The sequence below is a fragment of the Dama dama genome, chromosome 14 (genome assembly GCF_033118175.1).
Source record: "Dama dama isolate Ldn47 chromosome 14, ASM3311817v1, whole genome shotgun sequence".
Classification (NCBI taxonomy): Eukaryota; Metazoa; Chordata; class Mammalia; order Artiodactyla; family Cervidae; genus Dama; species Dama dama.
In genome coordinates, this window is record NC_083694.1 from 66,944,450 (window position 1) to 66,964,870 (window position 20,421).

The 20,421-nt window shown below is 51.8% G+C and overlaps 1 protein-coding gene across 1 annotated transcript; it reads left to right on the forward strand.

The window, feature by feature from the left end:
* The first annotated feature begins 2,511 nt into the window (after window positions 1–2,511).
* BATF3 (basic leucine zipper ATF-like transcription factor 3) lies at window positions 2,512–15,957 on the forward strand. Its single transcript, XM_061160991.1, has 3 exons — window positions 2,512–2,648; window positions 5,351–5,455; window positions 15,314–15,957. The coding sequence occupies exons 1-3, from the start codon at window positions 2,571–2,573 to the stop codon at window positions 15,497–15,499; spliced, it is 369 nt and encodes a 122-aa protein (XP_061016974.1). The 5' UTR covers window positions 2,512–2,570; the 3' UTR covers window positions 15,500–15,957.
* Window positions 15,958–20,421: the final 4,464 nt, after the last annotated feature.

Sequence of the window (20,421 nt, forward strand, 5' to 3'; positions counted from 1 at the left end):
CATGTATTTTTCCTATATCTATTTTCCTTGATTGTTTTCTCTGTTGGAGAATGCCAGTTTGTGTCACTTTTAGGAGGTTGTCTCAATATTTTTCTTATTCTTTTTCATGGGCTGTATATATAATAAAGATTTTAACACTGTCAGATTTACTGTGAATATTTTTTTCCCATCTGCTGGTTTAAAATGTCTAGTTACACTGTCACCTGAGGCTATTTAACACTGTTATACCGTTCGGATCTTGTCAATGTGGTTTTTCCTATCACCTTCATCTTAGAAAATTCTCTCCACTTTGTCTTATCCCCAGGGCTTTGATAAAGGATTTAATTCTGCTTTATCTTCCTGATTTTATTTTCTATCATTATTTCATTCTTCCTTTTGATGTATGACATGTAGGTCAAATTAATCTGCTCTGTAAATTCTCACTAAACTGGACTCTTCCTTTTAATATATTTGAGGAAAGCCCTGAGTAACTGAAACAGTAGGTCCACACCTGTGTGAAGAGTTCTCGTGGACTGGGGCAGGGTTCAGGCTCCCTGGGGGAAGAGGAGGAAGGTAGAGCCCAAAGGACTTAGAATGTGTTTCAGCGAGCCCAGAAAAGGAGCAATATCTAGAATGAAGTGTGGGGCACCTAAATGTCCTTGCATTTTCACCTTGCTCTTCTGTCAAAAACAACACTGAGGGGATGAACGGGTTTCTAAAAATTAAAGACCACCTGACCCGCAGATTTCCCTGTCTTTATTGGAGTCGTGGAGTTTTCCAGAAACGAGCCCCTCTCAGTTGACCTACAATACATAACACTGATCGTTCGTGTTTGGAGCCTGTTCTATGCACATTGTGCGTACCTGGATGACGGGCAGAATAAAATAGCCCCAGGGCAACCATGAGTTCTGCTGAGCGAAGAAAAGAATAAAAGGAGATGAGAAGAGAAATCCAGGTGGGCAGAGAGAGGGCTCGCGGCTGCGCAGCCTTAATTGCGGGGGGCGCCCACCCCCGTCCCCCCGCGGCCCGCGTGCTCCTCCACCCTTCCCTCAGTCGCTTCAAGCCCCTGCACACACAGACAAGAATCACCGCTTGCTTCCCTGCCCTCTAGCCTGCTGCATCTCAAAACTTTTTCAAGGGTCTTAAACCTGGCGTGGGGAGCCACGTGCACTAGACTGGGAGTCACAAGTGCCCGCCCCGCTACCCCCGACCCCTCATCCCCCTCACCCCGCCTGCAGCCCCACGGCTGCCCACGAACCTGGAGCCTGAACACTTAAGCGACCACACTCGGAAGGCACGTCTGACCTCCTGATTCTGGTTCCCACCCGCCGGCCCAGGTTCGCGGTTATCCTTCCTTCCCGGTGCTCATAGTATGCAGACCACAAACCCATAATCACTTTTTTTTTTTTTTTTTTTTCTTTTCTTTTCTTTCTTTGCTGGGATCACGTAGAACATCGCTTGACTTTGCATCTTTTCACTGGCACGCAGGTGGAGGCAGCAAGCCTCAGCCTCCGTCTGGCACGAAGTCCCACATTTAACCTTGTGGGCAGAGCACCCGCCACTTGAACCTTGGCAGAGAAAAAGCATCTGGTCCATTTCACGTGAGCGCGCAGGGTCCAGATCCCCGAACCTGTGTACCAGGGACGTCCCCCGTGCCAGCCAGGCTGCGGAGAAGCCCAGCCACTGTGAAATCTCCAGGACAATCTCTTCCTCGCCACCCTGCCTGAGGGAATTCACCCTCCGGGGCCGCCCCGCCTGGTTCCCTCCCACTGCCCCGCGGGACTGGCGCAAAGAGGAGAGAGAAGGTGCTCTCCTCAGAAAGGCCCCGGGGTGCCGCGTGGGTCTCAGGGTGCACAGGCCTGCGTCTCTCCGGTGGGGCCCCGGAGGGAGGGAGCGTGGCGCCCGCGTGACCGACCGCGCGCAGAGAAAGTCCCCCGAGACTGTGACCCCTGCGCCCGGGAAGGGGGGAGGGGAGGCGGGGCGGATACGCAGGAAGATGCAACGATGGGACCGGGAAAAAAAACACCGACCCTCCCCAAACCACCCACCCCCAAACCGCCCACTGGAGTTTCTCAGCCCGAGTTCTCCGAGAGCGGCAGAGAGACGCCCCCCCAGGGCTTCACCGCGCCTCCACCAGCGCAACCTGTCCCAGCCTCGCTTCTAGTAGGGGGCTTCGCGCTCCCTTCTGGGTTTCGGAGCCACCACGTGACTTCCACGAACAAGGGGGGGCCCAGCGGAAAGCGGCGGCAGGGGTGGGATTTGGGACCCCGGGGTGCGACGAGAGGGCGGGGAGAGGAGGAAACGGAGCGGGGGTGGGAGAAGGCGGGGCGGGGCGGACTCGGGGACGGGAAGGACGGCGCGCTGGGACCTGGGGGGGTGGGGAAACCCGGGCGCCGCGCGGCGGAGCCGGGGGAGCGGGAAGCCCGGGGGGGCGGGGCCGAGGCGGCGGCCCGCAGGTGCGGGGGCGCGGGGATGCGTGCGGCCCGAGGGAGCCGGTAGGCAGCGCCCCGCGTGCAGGGCGCGCCGGGCCGCGCGGCCGCTCGTCCGCGAGGCTGCGCGGCGGGCCGGGCCGGGCCGGAGCAGCGCCCGGCATGTCGCAAGGGCTCCCGGCGGCCGGCAGCGTCCTGCACAGGAGCGTCTCGGTGCCCGGGAACCAGGCGCGGCCACAGGTAGCGAGCTAGATAGAGGCTCGGGGGGATGCCCGGGTTGGGGGGAGCGGTGTGCGCGCCACGGGGGGCGCGAGGAGGTGGGTGCTGGGGCTCCCGGATGGGGACTGCTGGGAGCAGGGGTGGAGGGCAACGTGGGAGCCGGACGCGAGCGGCTTGGGGGGCGCGCGGGGACCCGGGTGTACGCCTCTGCCGGGACGCCTCGGGCGCACGCCAGGTGCCCAGGGCGTCCGGGATGGTGACTGGGCTCCTGAGCCTGGGAGGAGCAGAGGTCAGAGGGCGCCGACGCCTGGTAGGGCTGGGCACTGTCCACGCTGCCCCGCACGTGGGGTCCGGGCCGCCCTGGGTGTCGCCATCCGTGCGCCGCCGCCGGCTGCCGCCCCATCGCCAGAGCGCGTGGTCCTTCCCCGCGGCGCAGAGCTGGGGCCAAGGTGTGGAGAGGGGAAATTCCGCTCCGAGGGGCGGCTCGTGCCCAGGCACTCTCAGCGTGTGCTCCCCTCCGGCAGCCTCCCTAATGCCCCAGGGACGCGAGGTGGGGGCCCGAGGTGGGCAGACTCCAACCTCAGGGCCGGTGGAGAGCCCTCGGCGGGCGCCGGGCCCTCTGCGCTGTCCACCGCGGTGTTTACAGCCGCGTACTCGGGGAAACACACAAGGTTGCCGGCAGGGACGGCAGACCGAGAACTCACTCAGCTGCCTTAGCACCGAGTCTTTTCAGGGTTATGCCCTGCTTCTCAGTTAGGTGCCTGCCACAGAAAGTCATCGGGTGACGCTAGTGAGTCACACAGCTGAGTCTGGGCCTCAGCGTTGCCCACACAGGCTGAGTAGCCTTGGGCAATCTGCTTCACCTCTCTGAGCCTCAGTTTCTCCACGTGTAAAAATCAATATAATATCAGTTTCTTGTGATTTTTATGAGGACTAATTAATATATGAATATCTCAACATTTTTTGCTCTCTTTCTGCCTTGATTAGATGTTTCTGCTGGTTGTCAGGTCTGACCATGTGGTAGGTGATCAATCCAGTTTGGAGTGTGTCCACTTTTACAGGGCGGGATGAATGCTCCTCCTGTGTGCCTAATGAATCTCCGATGATGACCAGAGAGGCATGATTTGGTGATGAGTGCTACAAGGGACTCAACAGTAAATAGCAGTCTTAACAGAGGTTATTGAAGACACACCATGTGGCACTTTGGGATAAAATCTAGTTTTATCTTATGCAGCTCCAAGCTCTGGGCTGATAGGATGATCATGGCAGGGGTTACTGACCACTTGTTCAGGGCATGCGTCTCTAGTGCCCAGGACAGTGCCTGGCACATGGCGGGTACTCAGTTAATACTTACTGAAAGAATGAATGAATCACACAACAAATGAGAAAATCAAAAAATCAGAGAGTATAAGTCATTTACCCAAGGCCATATTGATAGTAAGAGACAGAACCAAGAACCTGTATTTCTAAAGCTGAAGTTCTGTTTGTCAGACTCCCTGTTGTGTTCTGGTTACCACCAAGACTTCTTTGCCTCTTAAAGACTACATCGTAACATCTTGTGTCTGGTCCCTTAAACACTGTCTTCAAGCCACTTCTCTGTGTCACATTCTTTCTTCTTTTCCTTTCATAGCTTTGTATTCTTGCATATGCTGAAAATTCTCTACTCACTGTAACTTGGGGAGATATTTATCTTTCTTATTTGGAATATTAGACCAGATAAAATGATATCTGAAAACATCCATTATTTCATATTATCAATAATTGCTTTCCATTAATAGTAATAACTGAGTAGCTTTCCTGTGTCTTGTATCCCACCGATTTCTTGATCTCTAAACTCTTTAAAGGTAGTATTTCTGTGGAATCTTCTCATAGGCCTCTGGGAAGCAAATACTACACCCCTCCTCTGTTTTCTATAACTGGATGAAGTATTTTTACCATTGTAGGTGCGTTTTTCTGCCTGCCTTTTCAGGATAACTCTTGAAGGACTTGATTAAGTTTGGTTAAATCTCATATATAGCTAAGAGCTTTCAAGACACATCATCAGTTTGCTTTCTGATTCAAATTGCTCTGACCTGTGAAACAAAATGCCAGTCAAGCTTTGTTCAAAGGGATGAGCTGCTTGTGGCGCTTAGGACCACTTGGTGTGTTGGGAGAGTTGCATGGCTGCAATCAGTAATCAGCATAGTTCTGATTTGCACACAGTGTCAAAAGTACCAGTATGTGTGTGGTGTGGAAGGCCTGGCCCACGGCAAGTCCCAGATAGCAGCCGCCTTCTGCCTTTCCCGTCCTCAGATGCATACCAGCACCACACCTCTTCCAGGCACACACCCAGGGGCGGGGGTGGGGGGGAGTGGAAGGTTTGAGAACGTTGGTTTGGAGTCCAGCAGACCTGAGTTCCACTTCCTGTTCGGCCCCCCACGAGCTGTGATACCTGGAGCAAGTTCCTCAACCTTTCGGAGTTTCTTATTCCTCATCTTTTAGATGGCAGCCCCGCCACACAGGTCTCGGGGGTGGCGGGGGCGGGGTAGCAGCTAACAGCCATAGTGCATGGCTAGTGCTCTCTCGACGAGGGGCCACTCTTCCCCCGCTGATGGAGCAGCAAGCGCTGCTGTGACCGCAGCGAACACGGTGACGCTCCACGACCAGGGCTGGATGAAGAGAGCAGGCAGAGGAGGGGCAGCGAGGGGCCTCAGCATCCCACCTGACCACGCCCTTTCCCCCAGAGCCCTGAGGATGACGACAGGAAGGTCCGGAGGCGAGAGAAAAACCGGGTTGCCGCACAGAGAAGTCGGAAGAAGCAGACCCAGAAGGCTGACAAACTCCACGAGGTGAGCAGGTGTTTGGGGCAGAACCACGTGAGGGCCACGGCGGGGAGTGGTCCTCCGCCCCTGCAGTGTGGTGGCCGCGCGGCCACGCCCTGGTCATCACCACTTTGGCCATGTGCACATCTAATCCCGCTGCGTCCCTCCAGCCCAGCGTTCCGAGTCTTCCCTCTCCTGTGTCCTCATTGCTCCCTCACTGGTTGTATCTCACAGTTTTCTTTTAATTTTAAAGCAAGGAAACTTCCTTTTGATCCCGATTTCCTTTCAAGCTAGTGCCCCATTTCTCTTCTTTCCCTCCTTTATTTACCTGCTTCTTAAAAAAAAAAAAAAATTATTGAATTTATTTGGCAGACAGGATCTATTGTTATGGCATGTGGGATCTAGTTCCCTGACCAGGGGTGGAACTTGGGCCCCCTGCATTGGGAGCATGGACCACCAGGGAAGTCCCTCCCTGCTTCTTAAAAAGAGACCTGCTGAATCCATGTCCCCAGTTCCCATTTATTTCCCAGTCCACTGTGATATCCTTTCTGCTCCCCAAACACATTTGCGCACACACACACACACACACACACACTCTTCCTACAGAAACTGCTCCGCTGAGTCCACTAGTGTCCTGACACTGCCCGGTCCAGGGACCTCTTTCTAGTCCCCTCATCCTTGACCTTGCTGGGACCCCTGACACCCCTAACCCTCACCTTCTTGAAACATTCTTTCAAGGTCTTTAGCTTTATTTTTTATAACTTTAAAAGAGTGTTTGTTTTTGTTTATTCCTTTGGCTGTACCAGATCTCAGTCGCAGCACTGTTTTTTTCAGTCTTCATTGCAGCATGCAGGATCTTATAGTTGCAGCATGTGGAATCTAGTTCCCCAAGATTTAATCTGTTGATCTGTCAGCTCCCAGCATCGCTTACCCTCAGGTAGGCATTGATCACTGCAGCAAGACCTCTGTCCTGGCCCTAGCCCCACATCTCCAGTGTCTGCTTCGAGGCCTCCAAATGGGTCCCTGCAGGCTCCTTGGTGGCAGCCTGGCCATAATAGTAGGATTGTTTATCCTGAGACTTCCTCTTCTCAACTGTCTTCAAATTGTAATAAGAAGCTAATGAGCCGTCGACCCATCACCCCAATCAGGAACCTAAGGGTGATGCTAGACTCTTTCCTTCCCTGATATCCCTGTGTATCATCCCACATAATCTTGCAGCCAGACCGTGGGAACCACTCCATGTCAGGAAGTGATGTAGAAGGCATCCCAGGCTCTGTCCAAGGAATGGATGGCAGTTCTGTGCTCATCTTCGCACAGGTTGATGTGATCTTTAAGGGTTCTGGTTCAGCACTCTTTTGCCACTCTTTCTGGTCGTAGATTGTCTCTGCACAGCCAGTCTGAGGGTGTTGACAGCATTGGAGACTGTGGGGTGTTATGAGGGGGAAATGACTGTCTCTAAAAACCCCTTCACAGTGAGCAGAGAACAGGTTTAGAATGCACGGGCTCCAGAGAGAGGAGACCCACTGATGTAAATTCACGGAGGGCCGTATGTTATAAATGTTAGATTCTTTCTTGAAAGTAGGAAGTCTGGGCTGTAGAAAGAGACTAGGACCTTCAGACCAGGGTCAGGGAAAGCCTGTCCCAGACTGGATTGTTCTGTAAAATTCCTCAGAAGAATTGGGATGTCCTTTGCCTCCTTTCTTCCCTCCCCTTGCTCGTGAAGCAAGCCTGGTTCTAGCTTCATGTTACCAAAGAACCCCCAGAGGGGATTTGCCGCTTAGTCGGTGCACAGCGCTATGTTCAGAGCACATGGGCCAGCCTGACAGCTGCACCCTTCCTCTCGAGGAGCTTCTAGTTGGAGATGGGCATGTTAATATCAAAACACACCAGAGGATGCTCGGTTTTAAGGCCTCTGTGATTATGTGTGCAGAGGTGACTAAATGACTTGGATAAGATCTTTCATGGGACCAGGTCAAGTAGATTCATTCAATAGATACATATTTTTAAATTTTTATTTTTCTCTATTTATTTGGATACACCAGATCTTGGTTGCAGCACTTGGAATCTTTGATCTTCATTGCAGCATGCCACCTCTTAGTTGCAGCATACTGGATCTAGTTCCCTGACCGGGGATGGAACCCTGGCTCCCTGTATTCAGAGCAGGGAGCCTTAGCCACTGGACCCCCAGGGAAATCCCTCAACAAATATTAATTAAGAACCACTGCCAGCAAGACACTACCACTAGGTCGCAAGGAGAGGAATCAGATCTCATTCCTGTCCTGGGGAGGTATAAGAGTCTTAAAGTGAAACTGAAGTGAAAGTTGCTCAGTTGTGTCTGACTCTTTGCCACACCATACAGTCCATGGAATTCTGCAGGTCAGAATACTGGAGTGGGTAGCCTTTCCCTTCTCCAGGGAATCTGCCCAACCCAGGGATCGAACCCAGGTCTCCCTCATTGCAGGTGGATTCTTTACCAGCTGAGCCACAAGGGAAGCCCATGAATACTGGAGTGGGTAGCCTATCCCTTCTCCAGCAGATCTTCCTGACTCAGGAATCCTGCACTGCAGGTGGATTCTTTACCAACTGAGCTATCAGGGAATAGATAAGAGTCTTAAGGAAAGACTCTTAATAAGAGTCTCAAGGAAAGACCCAATAAGAGTCTTAAGGAAAGTGTATTCATTTCCTTTGGCTGCTGTAACAAATTATGATAAACTTTTTGTGGCTTAAAACAGCACAGATGTACGTTATCTCACAGTTTTGGAGGTCAGGCATACAAAGTGGGTCTCAGTGGGGTAAAATCAAAGGGTTGACAAGGGTTCATTCCTTCTGGAGGCTCTGCAGGGGAGTCATTTTCTTGCCTTTTCCAAGAGGCTTCCGTACTCCTTGGCTTGGGGTCCCCTTCCACTTTCAAAGCCAGCACCGGCCAGTTGAGTCTGTCTCATCCGGCATCACTCTGCCACCATTTCCATTGTTACATCTCCTTCTCTGACTCCTCTTTCCTTAGTAATCTCATGTGACAGTGAGAGCTGTCTGTGTAATCCAGGGTAATCTCTTTATTTTAAGATTCTCAACTTAAATCACATTTGCAAAGTTCCTTTTGCCACACCAGGTAGCACAGTCACAGGTTCCAGAGATCGGACGTAAACATCTTTGATGTGTGTGGGGTTGGGGGGAGCTTATTCTGTGCACCATGGAAGGTAACATGAATACTTTACTACAGCGTCAAAAAAAGAGATGGGTCTCTCTCAATTTCTGTCATTGTGGGATTTGATAACCAAATGAACTTGACCTCTGGGAAACTTAAGGGTGGTTTGTCACATTTTCTCCTTCCTAATCCCTCTTAGAACAGTGGGTGGAGGACCATTCATAGCATTCTTGGCTTATTCTGCTATCCATAGACATAACCGTGCCAGCTGCTCTTTCCAGAAATGGGGCCGATTGCTCTGAAACCCAGGCCCTCCACAGGAGACCACGGCCTCCCCCACTTTCTCTGGGGGAACTGCCAGGATGGATGGGGATCATGCACCATGCAGCAAGGCCAGTTTTGTTGGGAAACAGTGTCGAGGAGGCCGGGACAGTGGTTCCATCCATACCACACAGATCCGTTTACTGTCACTAGCTACACACGAGTGTCATTGGTCACTGGTGGCAGTAGCCACCTTGGTGACTAGTTTTCAAACTTTGAAAAACATCTGCACGTTGAGAGTGAGATGTCTGGTTCAGACGTGTGGGGATGAATAATTTGACTGTTCTCCAGTGGGTTGCGGGCAGGGGACCTTGCACACCGCTGTGGGTCACAGCTGAAAGCCCCGTGTGCTCCTTGGGGCTCCCAGGCCACGTCTAGGTTGGGAGAAGTGAGAGGTGATTGGAAACCTCCTTCTCGAACTCGGAATGAGGCCAGCTCATTGGGAGACATCAAGGGGCTTAGAAAGCCACCACCCGACAGCCACAACTGCCCTGCTTTTCCCTGAGGAGAGAAGCTCACCCGTTGTAAGAGTAAAGTAAAGAGTCCCCCTGCAACCTGTGGGATTTAAAATTCCTGGACCTGGACTCGAACCCACATCGCTCTGCAGTGGAAGCATGGAGTCTTAGCCAGTAGACTGCCAGGGAAGTCCCCTTGAGTAAAGCCTTTATCCCATAATTTCCTCTATCCCATCTGGTGGGCTGCCGTTGCTAAATGTCTCCAAGTAACGCAAGCTCTTTGTTTGCCTTTCCTGAGCACCGTGAAGGGGAATATTTAGAGCAGGATGTGTTCAAAAATTCCCACTGTCCTCTCCTGCCCACTCAGTTCTTGAGCGTCTTTCCCCTCCAACATCCAGAAAAGTCTCCTCTGGTCCCGGCTGTTACAAGTCTCTCAGGTGCCCTCCTCCTTCCCCAGCTCTTCAGCCCCAAAGATGGGGGAGCTTTCCCATGAGGGCAGGACCCCCTGAGGGCAGGCTGGGAGGGGCGCCTGGGCAGGTAGAGCCAGGGAGAGGCCAGGCTCACTCTTCAGGGTTGTCTGAGTTTCCCCGCCGGCGGGTGTTGCTGGAAGCCACACTGCAGTGACGAAAAGCGGTTCCTAGTATGTATCTGTGCGCCTCGCTGTTTACTGTGGCTTTTCAAGTCATTCAGTCAAAGCACTTACCCTTCTCTTGGGGATTTTGAGCCCGTATTCATCTCTGAACACTAGGCACACGACCTGGGTCCACATTCACAGATGGGAGCCCCAGAAGACGGTCTGGGTCTCTAAGGCCAGTTGCGAGTGTCAGAAGTGGGTCACACTGGTTCAAGCTAGGCACCCAGAGATGTAAGACTGAGAATGTATTTTGAGTCAGAAAAGGAAGGCAGCAACACCATCCTTGGGAGCCCTAAATGTCACAAACTGACAACTGTCTTGGGCAATGTGATTGTGGTGTGTGTTGCCCTGGTGTTTTCAGATATTGCATGTTCTAAGAGAATGCTCCATGTCAGTCCTCACTGGGTTTAGAAAGTGATTATGACACTAATTTGTACTGCCTTGGGCTGGTGACACAATTTTTCTGCTGGGAAATGTATGAGCTTAAGGCTTGGGAAGAGACTTAATGTAACATCCTGAGTTTGAGTAGTCCTTTCCTGCTAGTAACCACCACAGGGGGGAATTTGGGCCCAGGCACTGCCAAGCAAAAGCAGAATTGCTATCATTGCTTGAGAGCTGCGGCTGATCTTGGGGTCAGGGATCAGGTCCCAAGTGTGTATGAGCTCGGAAGAGTCGCTGTACCTCCGAGTCTTGGTTGCCTTGCTTGTGAAGGGGGGGGGTCTGTGTCCTCCTGATGGCCTTTCCCTTCCCCTCCTTCCCTTCCCGCCATAGTTGTCATCTCTGGCCCCTGGTTCCCACATACCAGTCTTTATGTCAAAGGCATCTTAGACTCCAAATCTCTCCCCACCCAGACAGCACCTCAGTCCTCAACCAGCCTCTCGTAGGTGCTCAGACCAGGGTTTCTCAACCACAGTACTGTTGACATGTGGGGTCAGCTATTTCCTCACTGTGGGGGGGGGGGTGTCCTGTGTACCCTAGGACATCGGGCAGCATCCGTGCTCAACCCTCGACCCTCTAGAGGCAGCAGTGCCCCTTTGCAGCCGTCACCACCCAGACTGCCTCCAGCCACCCCCGATGTCCCCTGGGGACTGCCAAGATTGCCCCAGTTGGGAATCACTGCCCCGAGACAGCTTAATTTCCAAGGCAGAACTGGGATTTGCAGTGATTTCGCCACCTCCCATTCTCGTCTCTGCTCTGTGACTATGTCCTGCAAATACCCAGAGAAGGCAGCCTGGTGACCTCAAAGCCTCCCGGGGCAGGAGACTCGAGAGTCGGCAAGATCAGAGCTAGACTGATCATCTCTTTGGAAATAGCAAAGGGTCTAACGCTCTTGGCTTGTCTTACACACATATTAAATCCAGGTAATTCTCAGGCTGAAGACGGTCTTTCTCATTCCCCTCTATCAAGTCAGTGTTCTCACCTCCTCTTCCTCCCCTTCCCCACTCCCCTTTTTTATTTTTATGAAACTGGTCTTACCTGAAGAAGATTTTGACTTCTTCTCTTTTTATTCCCTCAGCTCGATAAAAGCCCCCTCTGCAGATTTATGAATAAAACTTAAATCGCAGAAGAGAAAGTCCCCAGGGAGAAGGCAGCCAGGGGGCCTGCTGGGCGCCCGCTCTGTGGCCTCTCTGAGCGGGAGTTTGGGGCGAGCAGTGGATTTAGGTAGCGTGGCCCCCGTGGCTTCTAGAGGGAAAGCTCAGACACTCATGAGCATCTTGCCACACAGTTCAGTAACCACACAAAGGCATTTGGAATATTCTGCCACAGGAAGGAGTCTGTTCTTTGGAATCCAGTTAAAATCTTAGCTCACTGCACTGTGCTTAGTCGCTCAGTTGTGTCCCGACTCTTTGCGACCCCCTGGACTATAGCCCACCAGGCTCCTCTGTCCATGGAATTCTCCAGGCAAGAATACTGGAGCGGGTTGCCACGCCCTCCTCCAGGGGATCTTCCCCACCCAGGGATCGAATGCAGGTCTCCTGCATTGCAGGTGGATTCTTTACCATCTGAGCCACCAGCATGGGACCATTCAAACATGTTCTCCATTTTACTTGGAGTGAAGAGACTTTCCGGTTGCAGGATGGAGGGTGTGTGTGTGTGTGTGTGTGTGCGCGCGTGCGCACGCATACCTGCATACCTGCATCTGTGAGCTACCCAGAGCTATAGTCTCTCTCAGCCCTCTGCTGTGGGCAGGCTCCCCGTGGTGCCTAGGCCCCCCATGCCCTCCTCCCATCCAGACCCTTCCTGCCCACGGAGGGCCTCTTGTTGCGTCAGGAGACTGACTTCTGACTCCAGGACTAGAGCTGGTCAAAGGCCAGAGGAGGGTGTGGGGAGGTGGGGATAGTAGGTCTGGGGGAGAGCTGCAGGCAGATCTGGCCAGCCCCCTGAGGGAGCCAGAGTGACCCCCGGACAGCCTGCGGGCATGTGGGTGAGGCCTGCTGCCATGGAGAGTTTTCCAGACCACCCTGAGAACCTGCCTTGGAAAGACAGGAGGTAGAGGGATATCTTCAATGACCTTGCGTGGAACCCCTCTGGGGCCCTTGTTCTGAGCAGGAGGAAGGTACCTAGAAGTGGGAGGCAGGGAGGAAAGAATGCTAAGAGGAGACTGAGGGCGAGAGTTGAGAAGTCATTGATGTTGAGGAGTCATAGATGTTGGCACTGGGGCCCGTCAGAAGGGTTATAGGAGAAGGTAGCAGAGGCCCCTGGTTGCTATACATTTCTAATCTTTGGGGAGAGATTTTATTTACTATAAGTAAGATTGAACTATGATACAAGACTGAAGAGAACAGATAATGAGAGATGTGGTTTCATTAGGTGCTGTGATCAGGGAAGCCTTCCTGGAGGTGGTGTACTTGAGCTGGGCCCACATTTGAAAGAAGGAAGATAGCTCGGTTGAGGAGAACAGCTTTAGCAAAGAGGGAGAGCTGAGAATTTGCATGTGTCTTCATGCTTGTATGAAGATCAGACTTTTTTTCGTAATATTTCTTAAACATTACTGGTAAGATAATAAGGTTGTGTCCCCAGCTCAGAAAATGCATGGTACGACAAAGCCTAATCATATGAATCAACCTAGAAATGGTTGAAAACAGCTTTTCAACAAGATGCAAATGAGACTGTCAGCCTTAAGAGAAGGTCAGGCTCTGCAAGTAGCCGAGTGTTGCAGGACTTAGCAATGAGTTGGATGAAGAAAAAGAAGACTTGCTTCATCAAATGAGGGGAAAACTTAGAGCTGTGTGGCATCACCAGTTCAGGAGCTGACATAATCAGTATTCAAAATGATTTTGCTGGGCTTGGAAGGTGCCTAAGAAACAGGGTGAAATTCAGTAGAAGTGAATGTAGACCCCATCCTTAAGCCAAAATATCAAAAAAATGGTCGTTCAAGCAAGGACGGAGATGCAGTAGATGCAGGCAAATCGTGCACTTCTCTGCAAGCTCGGGGAGAATCTCCAGAGCCAGGTGGGTTTGAATGCGGGTCCCACCCAGAGCAGACTACCTCTAGACAGCTGCCCTCCGCACGGCCAGGCCCTCCCCAGACTCATGCACTGCGTTAGGGGAACGTTTGCTCAGAGCCCCTGGCAAATGGAACGTACATTGGGAATGGCCTCCAGAGGGGCAGAGGAAGCAGAAGTCCTAAAACCCAAGGAGCCGGGAGGACCTGAGGCAGTTGGGCTCAGAGAACACCTAAGGGGAAGTGGTATGGGGCCATCTCCTCACATTTCAAGAACTATGATGTTGAGAAAGTATTGCACGTACTCTGTGTGGTTCCATAGGTGGAACCAAGCCCGGTAGGTGGGTGTGAAGGCGAGAAGGATTTTAGATCAGTGCAGAGTGGAGCTTTCTAATGGAGCGGCTCAGAAACGTCGGCAGGAGGTGTCCTTGGAAGGAGGAGAGAGCCGGATGTTGGAGATGGGATCACACAGGGAAGGTTTCTACACTGGTTGGGTTGGGCTAAGGGCTCTCTGATTCCCGCCCCCCGCCCCCTTACAGTTCTAAGCCTCTGTAAACTCTCATATAGCGGAAACCTAACAGGTGAGTGTTGAGGCGAAGCCAAAGCATGAGGTATTCTTCACTCATTTACTCAGCATTCAACACACATGCATTCTGTTCCAGACACTTTTCCAGGTGCTGGGTCTAGAAGAGTGAACCCAGCAGAGACCTTCAGAAGCAGATCAGCAGCTAGGGGGCAGGGGTGGCTGACTGCAGAGGGAGACTGAAGGAGGAAGCAGAACAGGCTCCATCTTGAAAGCAGGACTCTCATCTTGGACCGGACTGTGGAGTTTGAGCTCTATGCCCAGTATCTATGGAAACGACACGCCAACTGGAAAACCGGCCCCCGGAAGGAAGAGCCCCAGGGCTCGTACCTAGAGTCTCCATTGCCTAAAAGAATACCCTAATTATCTGTGTAACTGAATAGAATCATACATTCTATTATGCTTATTGGGGTATGACCACAGGCCTATTGATAATTGTCCACTGTTAACTACCTAGGCTTAAGGCATATGAAACACGGGTTAACTTTGTATCTTTCTTTTCTTTTGTTCAGACTAGTTTCTGGGAATTTGGGGAGGTGGGTTTGGGCATGAACACTTAGGGTATGTAAGGTTTCTCTGAAAAACTGGTCGGGGTCCTTGGCTAAGAGGAGACTCTGCCTTGGGCCTGCCGGTCTCCACTATCTGCAATGTTCTTCTGAGTGAGTTTGTTTACGGGAACACGTGGCTACAACAAGATCAAGGAACTTTCAGATGGATGGAGACGTTTTGCATCTCCATCAACCCAGTTTATGCTTGTCGAAACTCATTGAACTAAACATGTAAAGTTGGTGCATTTTATTTTATATGAATTATACCTCAGTAAGGGCTTCCCCGCTGGCTCAGCAGAGAAAGAATTCACCTCAATGCAGGAGACACAGGAGACGAGGTTTGATCCCTGGGTCTGGAAGATCCCCTGGGGAAGGGCATGGCAACCCACCCCAGTATTCTTGCCTGGAGAGTCCCATGGACAGAGGAGCCTGGTCGGCTACAGTCCATGGGGTTGCAAAGAGTCGGACAGGACTGAGCGAGTGAGCGCGCACACATACACACACACCCCCCTCAATGAAGATGATTCAAAGCTCTCATAGAACCAGCGCTCACAGAATCTTTCATCCCGGTGGGGGGCGGGGGAAGAGACATGAAGCAGATGAACGAACACATCCGAGGGGTGGAGGCAGGCACGGTTAAGGAGAACCTGCCAGGGAAGGAGGTGAGCTTCCTGGCCCGCAGTTAGAGCTGCGGGAGGATGGAGGAAGGGCACGTGGTTTCAGGGCCGATTTTGCGCCTTTCCTGTCTTCCCAGGAATACGAGTGCTTGGAGCAAGAAAACACAGTGCTGCGGAGGGAGATCGGAAAGCTGACGGAGGAGCTGAAGCACCTGAGCGAGGCGCTGAAGGAGCACGAGAAGGTGTGCCCGCTGCTGCTGTGCCCCTTGAACTTCGTTCCCTTGCCGCGGCCCGACCCCGTGGCTGGCTGCCTGCCCCGGTGAAGCCCAGAGAGGGCCCGCCGCGCCCCAGCGAGGAGCCCGACGAGTGGGTGGTTTTCAGCCCCCCCGCCCCCCTCTCGGGAGGAGGCTTCTCTCCACATCCGTGTGCCTGGGTCACCTCTTTGGAGCTCCGGGCTGGGTCCTCGGTGGCGCAGGCTCAGCGTGACGCTCCCCGCAGGAGCCTGATTCAGAGCCTCCCGGAGCCAGGCCGGAGTCGCTGTGCTTCTGCTTTGGCAGCTAGTACCTTCCCTTGCAGAATCATTTCCGCTAGCATATGCATAATAAAGGCGTTGTCGGGACTTCCTTGGTGGTCCAGTGGCTAAGACTCCCAGCTCTCCCAATGCAGGGAGGCCCTAGTTCCATCCCTGGTCAGGGAACTAGATCCCACATGCCACAACGGAAGATCCTGCATGCTGCAGCTAAGATCCAACTTGGTCAAATAAATAAATAAAAATATTAAAAAAAAAAAAAAAAAAAAAGGGCGCTGCCTTCTCTCCTTTCAGACAAGTTCTTGGAATTTAGAGATGCAATACCTTTCCTCTTTCTGAAGAGGTCATCTCCTGTTCCCTCAGGTGGTTTTGCAGCTCCTGGGTCTGGTTTCCCTGCTTGGTCATCACCCCCAAGGACATATCGAAGCTAGATGGGGAGGCACCTGGTGGGGATGGGACTCCCTGCCCTCCCCCAGTAGGGTGGCACAGAGGCCTGACTCCTGCTTGTCATATGCTCTGCGTGGCCCTCCACCCTGGTCAACTTCCTCACCCAGGCTGGATTGTCATGGAAGATTTTCTATTCCAGGCTGATTTTCTCCTGAGTCTGTACACTGAGTGTTTTCTCTGTACACTTGTTGGTCACCTCCCATTCCATTAGTACTCATAGGATCAGGCAGCAAGTTTCCTTTATGGAAGTCTGAATCACTATAGAATGGGAGAGTTGTTCAATTGCTAAGTCATGTCCTACTCTTTGCGACCCCATGGACTGCATCACACTAGGCTTCCCTGTCTTTCACTGTCTCCAGGAGTTTGCTCAAACTCGGGTCTGTTGAATTGGTTATGCTCTCCAGCCATCTCATCCTCTGTTGCCCCCTTCTCCTCTTGCCCTCAGTCTTTCCCAGCATCAAGATCTTTTTCATTTAGTTGACTCTTCGCATCAGGTGGCCAAAGTATTGGAGCTTCAGCTTCAGCATCAGTCCTTCCAATGACCATTCAGGGTTGATTTCCTGTAGTATTAACTGGTTTGCTTGTCCAAGAGACTCCTTGCTGTCCAAGAGACTCTCAAGAGTCTTCTCCAGCACCACAATTCAATAAAGCACCAATTCTTTGGTGCTCAGCCTTCTTTATGGACCAACTGTCACATATGTACATAACTACTGGAAAAACCATAGCTTGGTCTATACGGACATTTGTTGGCAAAGTGATGTCTCTGCTTTTTAATATGCTGACTAGGTTTGTCATAGCTTTCCTTCAAAGGAGCAAGTATCTTTTAATTTCATGGCTGCAGTCACCGTTGACAGTGATTTTGGAGCCCAAGAAGATAAAATCTGTCACTGTTTCCACTTTCCTCCCTTCTATCGTGGGACCAGATACGATGATCTTAGTTTTTTGAATGTTGAGTTTTAAGCCAGCTTTTTCACTCTCCTCTTTCACTCTCATCAAAAGACTCTTTAGTTCCTCTTTGCTTTCTGCCATTAGAGTGTTATCATCTGCATATCTAAGGTTGTTGATATTTCTCCCAGAAATCTTGATTCTAGCTTGTGATTCATCCAGCCCGGCATTTCTCATGATGTACTCTGCATGTAAGTTAAATAAGCAAAGTGACAATATACAGCCTTGATGTACTCCTTTACCAATTTTGAATCAGTGTACTTCTATGTCTGGTTCTAACTGTTGTTTCTTGACCAGCATACAGGTTTCTTAGGAGACTGATAAGGTGGTCTTGTTTTCCCATCTCTTTAAGAATTTTCAACAGTTGTTGTGATCCATACAGTCAAAGGCTTTAGCATAGTCAATGAAGCAGAAGTAGATATTTTTCTGGAATTCCTTGCTTTTTGTATGATCCAATGGATGTTGGCTATTTGATCTCTGGTTCCTTTGCCTTTTCTAAATCCAGCTTGTACATCTGGAAGTTAGTTCACCTACTACTGACGCCTAGCTTGAAGGATTTTGAGCATATCTTGCTAGTATGTGAAATGAGTGCAGTTGTATGGTAGCTTGAACATTCTTTGGCATTGCCCGTCTTTGGGATTGGAATGAAAGCTGACCTTTTCCAGTCCTTTGACCACTGCTGGGTTTTCCAAATTTGTTGACATATTGAGTGCAGCACTTCTCCTATTTAAACAAATGTTAGAGTAGATGAGGAGAGGAGAGGCTATTTCCTTTCTAAGGTCCCAGTCAACTCTACTCTTCCAGAAAAATCAGAAGCAAGCCACGTTGAAGGAGGCCCTAGTGAGTAAAGCAAAATGGGAGAGCAAGTCCCATCCCCTCCCAATTCTCTTTTATTCCTGGAACAAAGGAGTTGTAGAAGGTGGAGCCAGCCCACATAAAGGGAACAAGAAATAGGGACAGAAAAGAAAGTGTAAATGTAACCAACTGTAAATGCAGTTGGTTAAAAAAGAAAGAAAGGAAATAGAAAGCAACCCTTCCAGGGGTGAAGAAATAGCTGATTTCATACCAGGATCCCATTTGGTTGCTCCCCACAAGCCTCTTTTTCTTCTCCTTTCTCTTTTCTTCTCCCGCTTGCTGGAGTCTTGCCTGGTGTCTTCTAACTCACACAGGCTGATGGTGACAAGACTTTCCTGGTCAGAGGTACTGGAAGGCTGCTGTTAGGTAACAGGGCCTGTGCCTGCGGGCTTCTCGGTTGGCGCTAGTGGTAAAGAGCCCGCCTGCCAATGCAGGTTAGCCGTAAGAGATGCGGGTGTGATTCATGGGTCAGGAAGATCCCCTGGAGGAGGGTGTGGCAATCCACTCCAGTATTCTTGCCTGGAGAATCCCATGGACAGAGGAGCCTGGCAGGCTGCAGTTTCGTGGGGTTTCATAGAGTTGAACACAACTGAGGCAACTTAGCACGTGCCTGCTGGTAGGACCAGGTCAGAGCATCCTGAATGCAGCTGTTTCAAGGGGATGGTGGCATTATCTAGCCTCACAGCTTGTGGGATCTTAGTTCCCCAACCAGGGATTGAACCTGGACTCTCAGCAGCAAAAGCACAGAGTCCTAACAACTGAACTGCCAGGGAATTCCCAGTGCAAGAGACTTTGAAATCATCCAGCCTCATCCCTTCACGATGCAGATGAGGGGTGTGGCAAGGGGGAGGGGATTGCTCACGTTCACCCGTAGGTGCCAAGCAGAGCCAGGTTGTGACCCCGGCGGATCTGACCATGGATCCACTCTAGTGGACAGAGTCAGGCTGCTGCTGCTGGGCCAAGTCCGGGCAGGGTCTGGCTGAGCCGGTGGCTACATGTGGTGTCACTGTCTGTCAGCACCTCCCCAGGCTGCCCCGTCCCGGCGAGTGGCCCTTCTGCGAAGGATGGACTCAGAGCCGGGGTCCCAGGGGCCAATGTAACTGGGAGCGTGACACGCGGAGTGTGCGTCTTGAACCCGCAGGCATGTTGCTGCAGCTGTCTTTCAACACCAGCACTTTCCTGAAGGGAGCATTTTACCCTCTGGCTGGGGCTCACCTGGACACTGCAGTACTTCCAAGCTCCAGCTTGCAGACCCCTCTAACTGTCCTGTGACTGATCTGCTGCGGTCACTGCTGATCACCCACTCCGCTGCTGACCCGGGGGCATCTGAGCCTGCCAGCCCCACTGGCCAGAGCCCCCTGGCTCCATGTAACAACCCAAGGCCCAGTCCCCTACCATGTAGGTGCCCTGGGCCCCCTCGGGTCCCCCTAGGTCCTCTCCCCTAACTGGGAGACTTGGAGGAAGGGTCCAGGGAGGACAGTGGGGAAGAGCTGCATCCCGGAGGTGAGAGGGCATCCTTTCCCACCCACAGTCCACGGGCCAGATCTCAGGCCTCACTCAGCCGCAAGGGAGGTTGGGAAATGAAATTCAGCCACGTTCTTGGGAGCTGGAGGAAGAGGCTTAGGTGAATATCCGCAGTCTCTGCCATAAGAAGACCCAGCTTTTGCTCCCCAAACCTCGCTGAAACTGCCCCCTTAAAGGTCCCTAAAAGGCTCCTTTCATGCCAAATCTAATGGGCATGTCCCAGGCTTTGTCTTCCTTTACTTCCTAATGGCCTGTGACACCAGCTTCTGTGCTGCTTGTCAGTATAAAGGGCTCTCCTCTCCTCGGAGCCTCGATCACCACCTCCCCCATGCTGACAACTCCCCCATCGGTACCCACAGCCCAGCTGTCCCTTCGGAGGGCAGACCTGTCTACTCAGTTGTCCATCATGTGTCTCTGAGAGGACCTCTCACAAACGTTTCCCCCTCAACATGTTCAAAGCTCGACTCTTGGTCTCATCATCTTCTCTTCAAATACGCTTCTCAGTCTGCTTCTACCTGTCTGTTAGAGGCTCCAACATCCACCTGGTCAGAAACCTATACATCATATTTGATTCCTCCAAGTCCTTCGGTTATGTCTCCTAAATACCCCACTACCCCGATCCAGCCACTTGGCTCCAATGTGCCAGCCGCCTTATACGCTTATCAAGAACTTCATTCAGATTATTGGATGAGCTCTGGGGCTTCCTCCCTAAGCTGGATGCTCACGGAGTTTGAGCTCACATTTAGGTCCCCCCACGTTTGATGTCAACAGTCAATTTGGAGTTAAGGAACCAAAACTACGGTAGCCCAGGATAGTGAGTCAACGGTGATGGGGCAAAGTCCCCTCCAAGATAACTGGAGATGTGACAAGTGTTCTGAAAACCAAAGAGAGATCAACCTGGTTGCTAAGATCGTCTCTGCCAAGATCCCAGTAACAGTAGGGGCT

What these genes read in the sequence shown, in the direction of transcription:
- BATF3 (XM_061160991.1), top strand. Translation starts at nt 2,571, where the DNA reads ATGTCGCAAGGGCTCCCGGCGGCCGGCAGCGTCCTGCACAGGAGCGTC. An exon ending in GGAACCAGGCGCGGCCACAG is followed by an intron (nt 2,649 to 5,350) that starts GTAGCGAGCTAG and finishes CCTTTCCCCCAG; the next exon opens with AGCCCTGAGGATGACGACAG. An exon ending in AGGCTGACAAACTCCACGAG is followed by an intron (nt 5,456 to 15,313) that starts GTGAGCAGGTGT and finishes CTGTCTTCCCAG; the next exon opens with GAATACGAGTGCTTGGAGCA.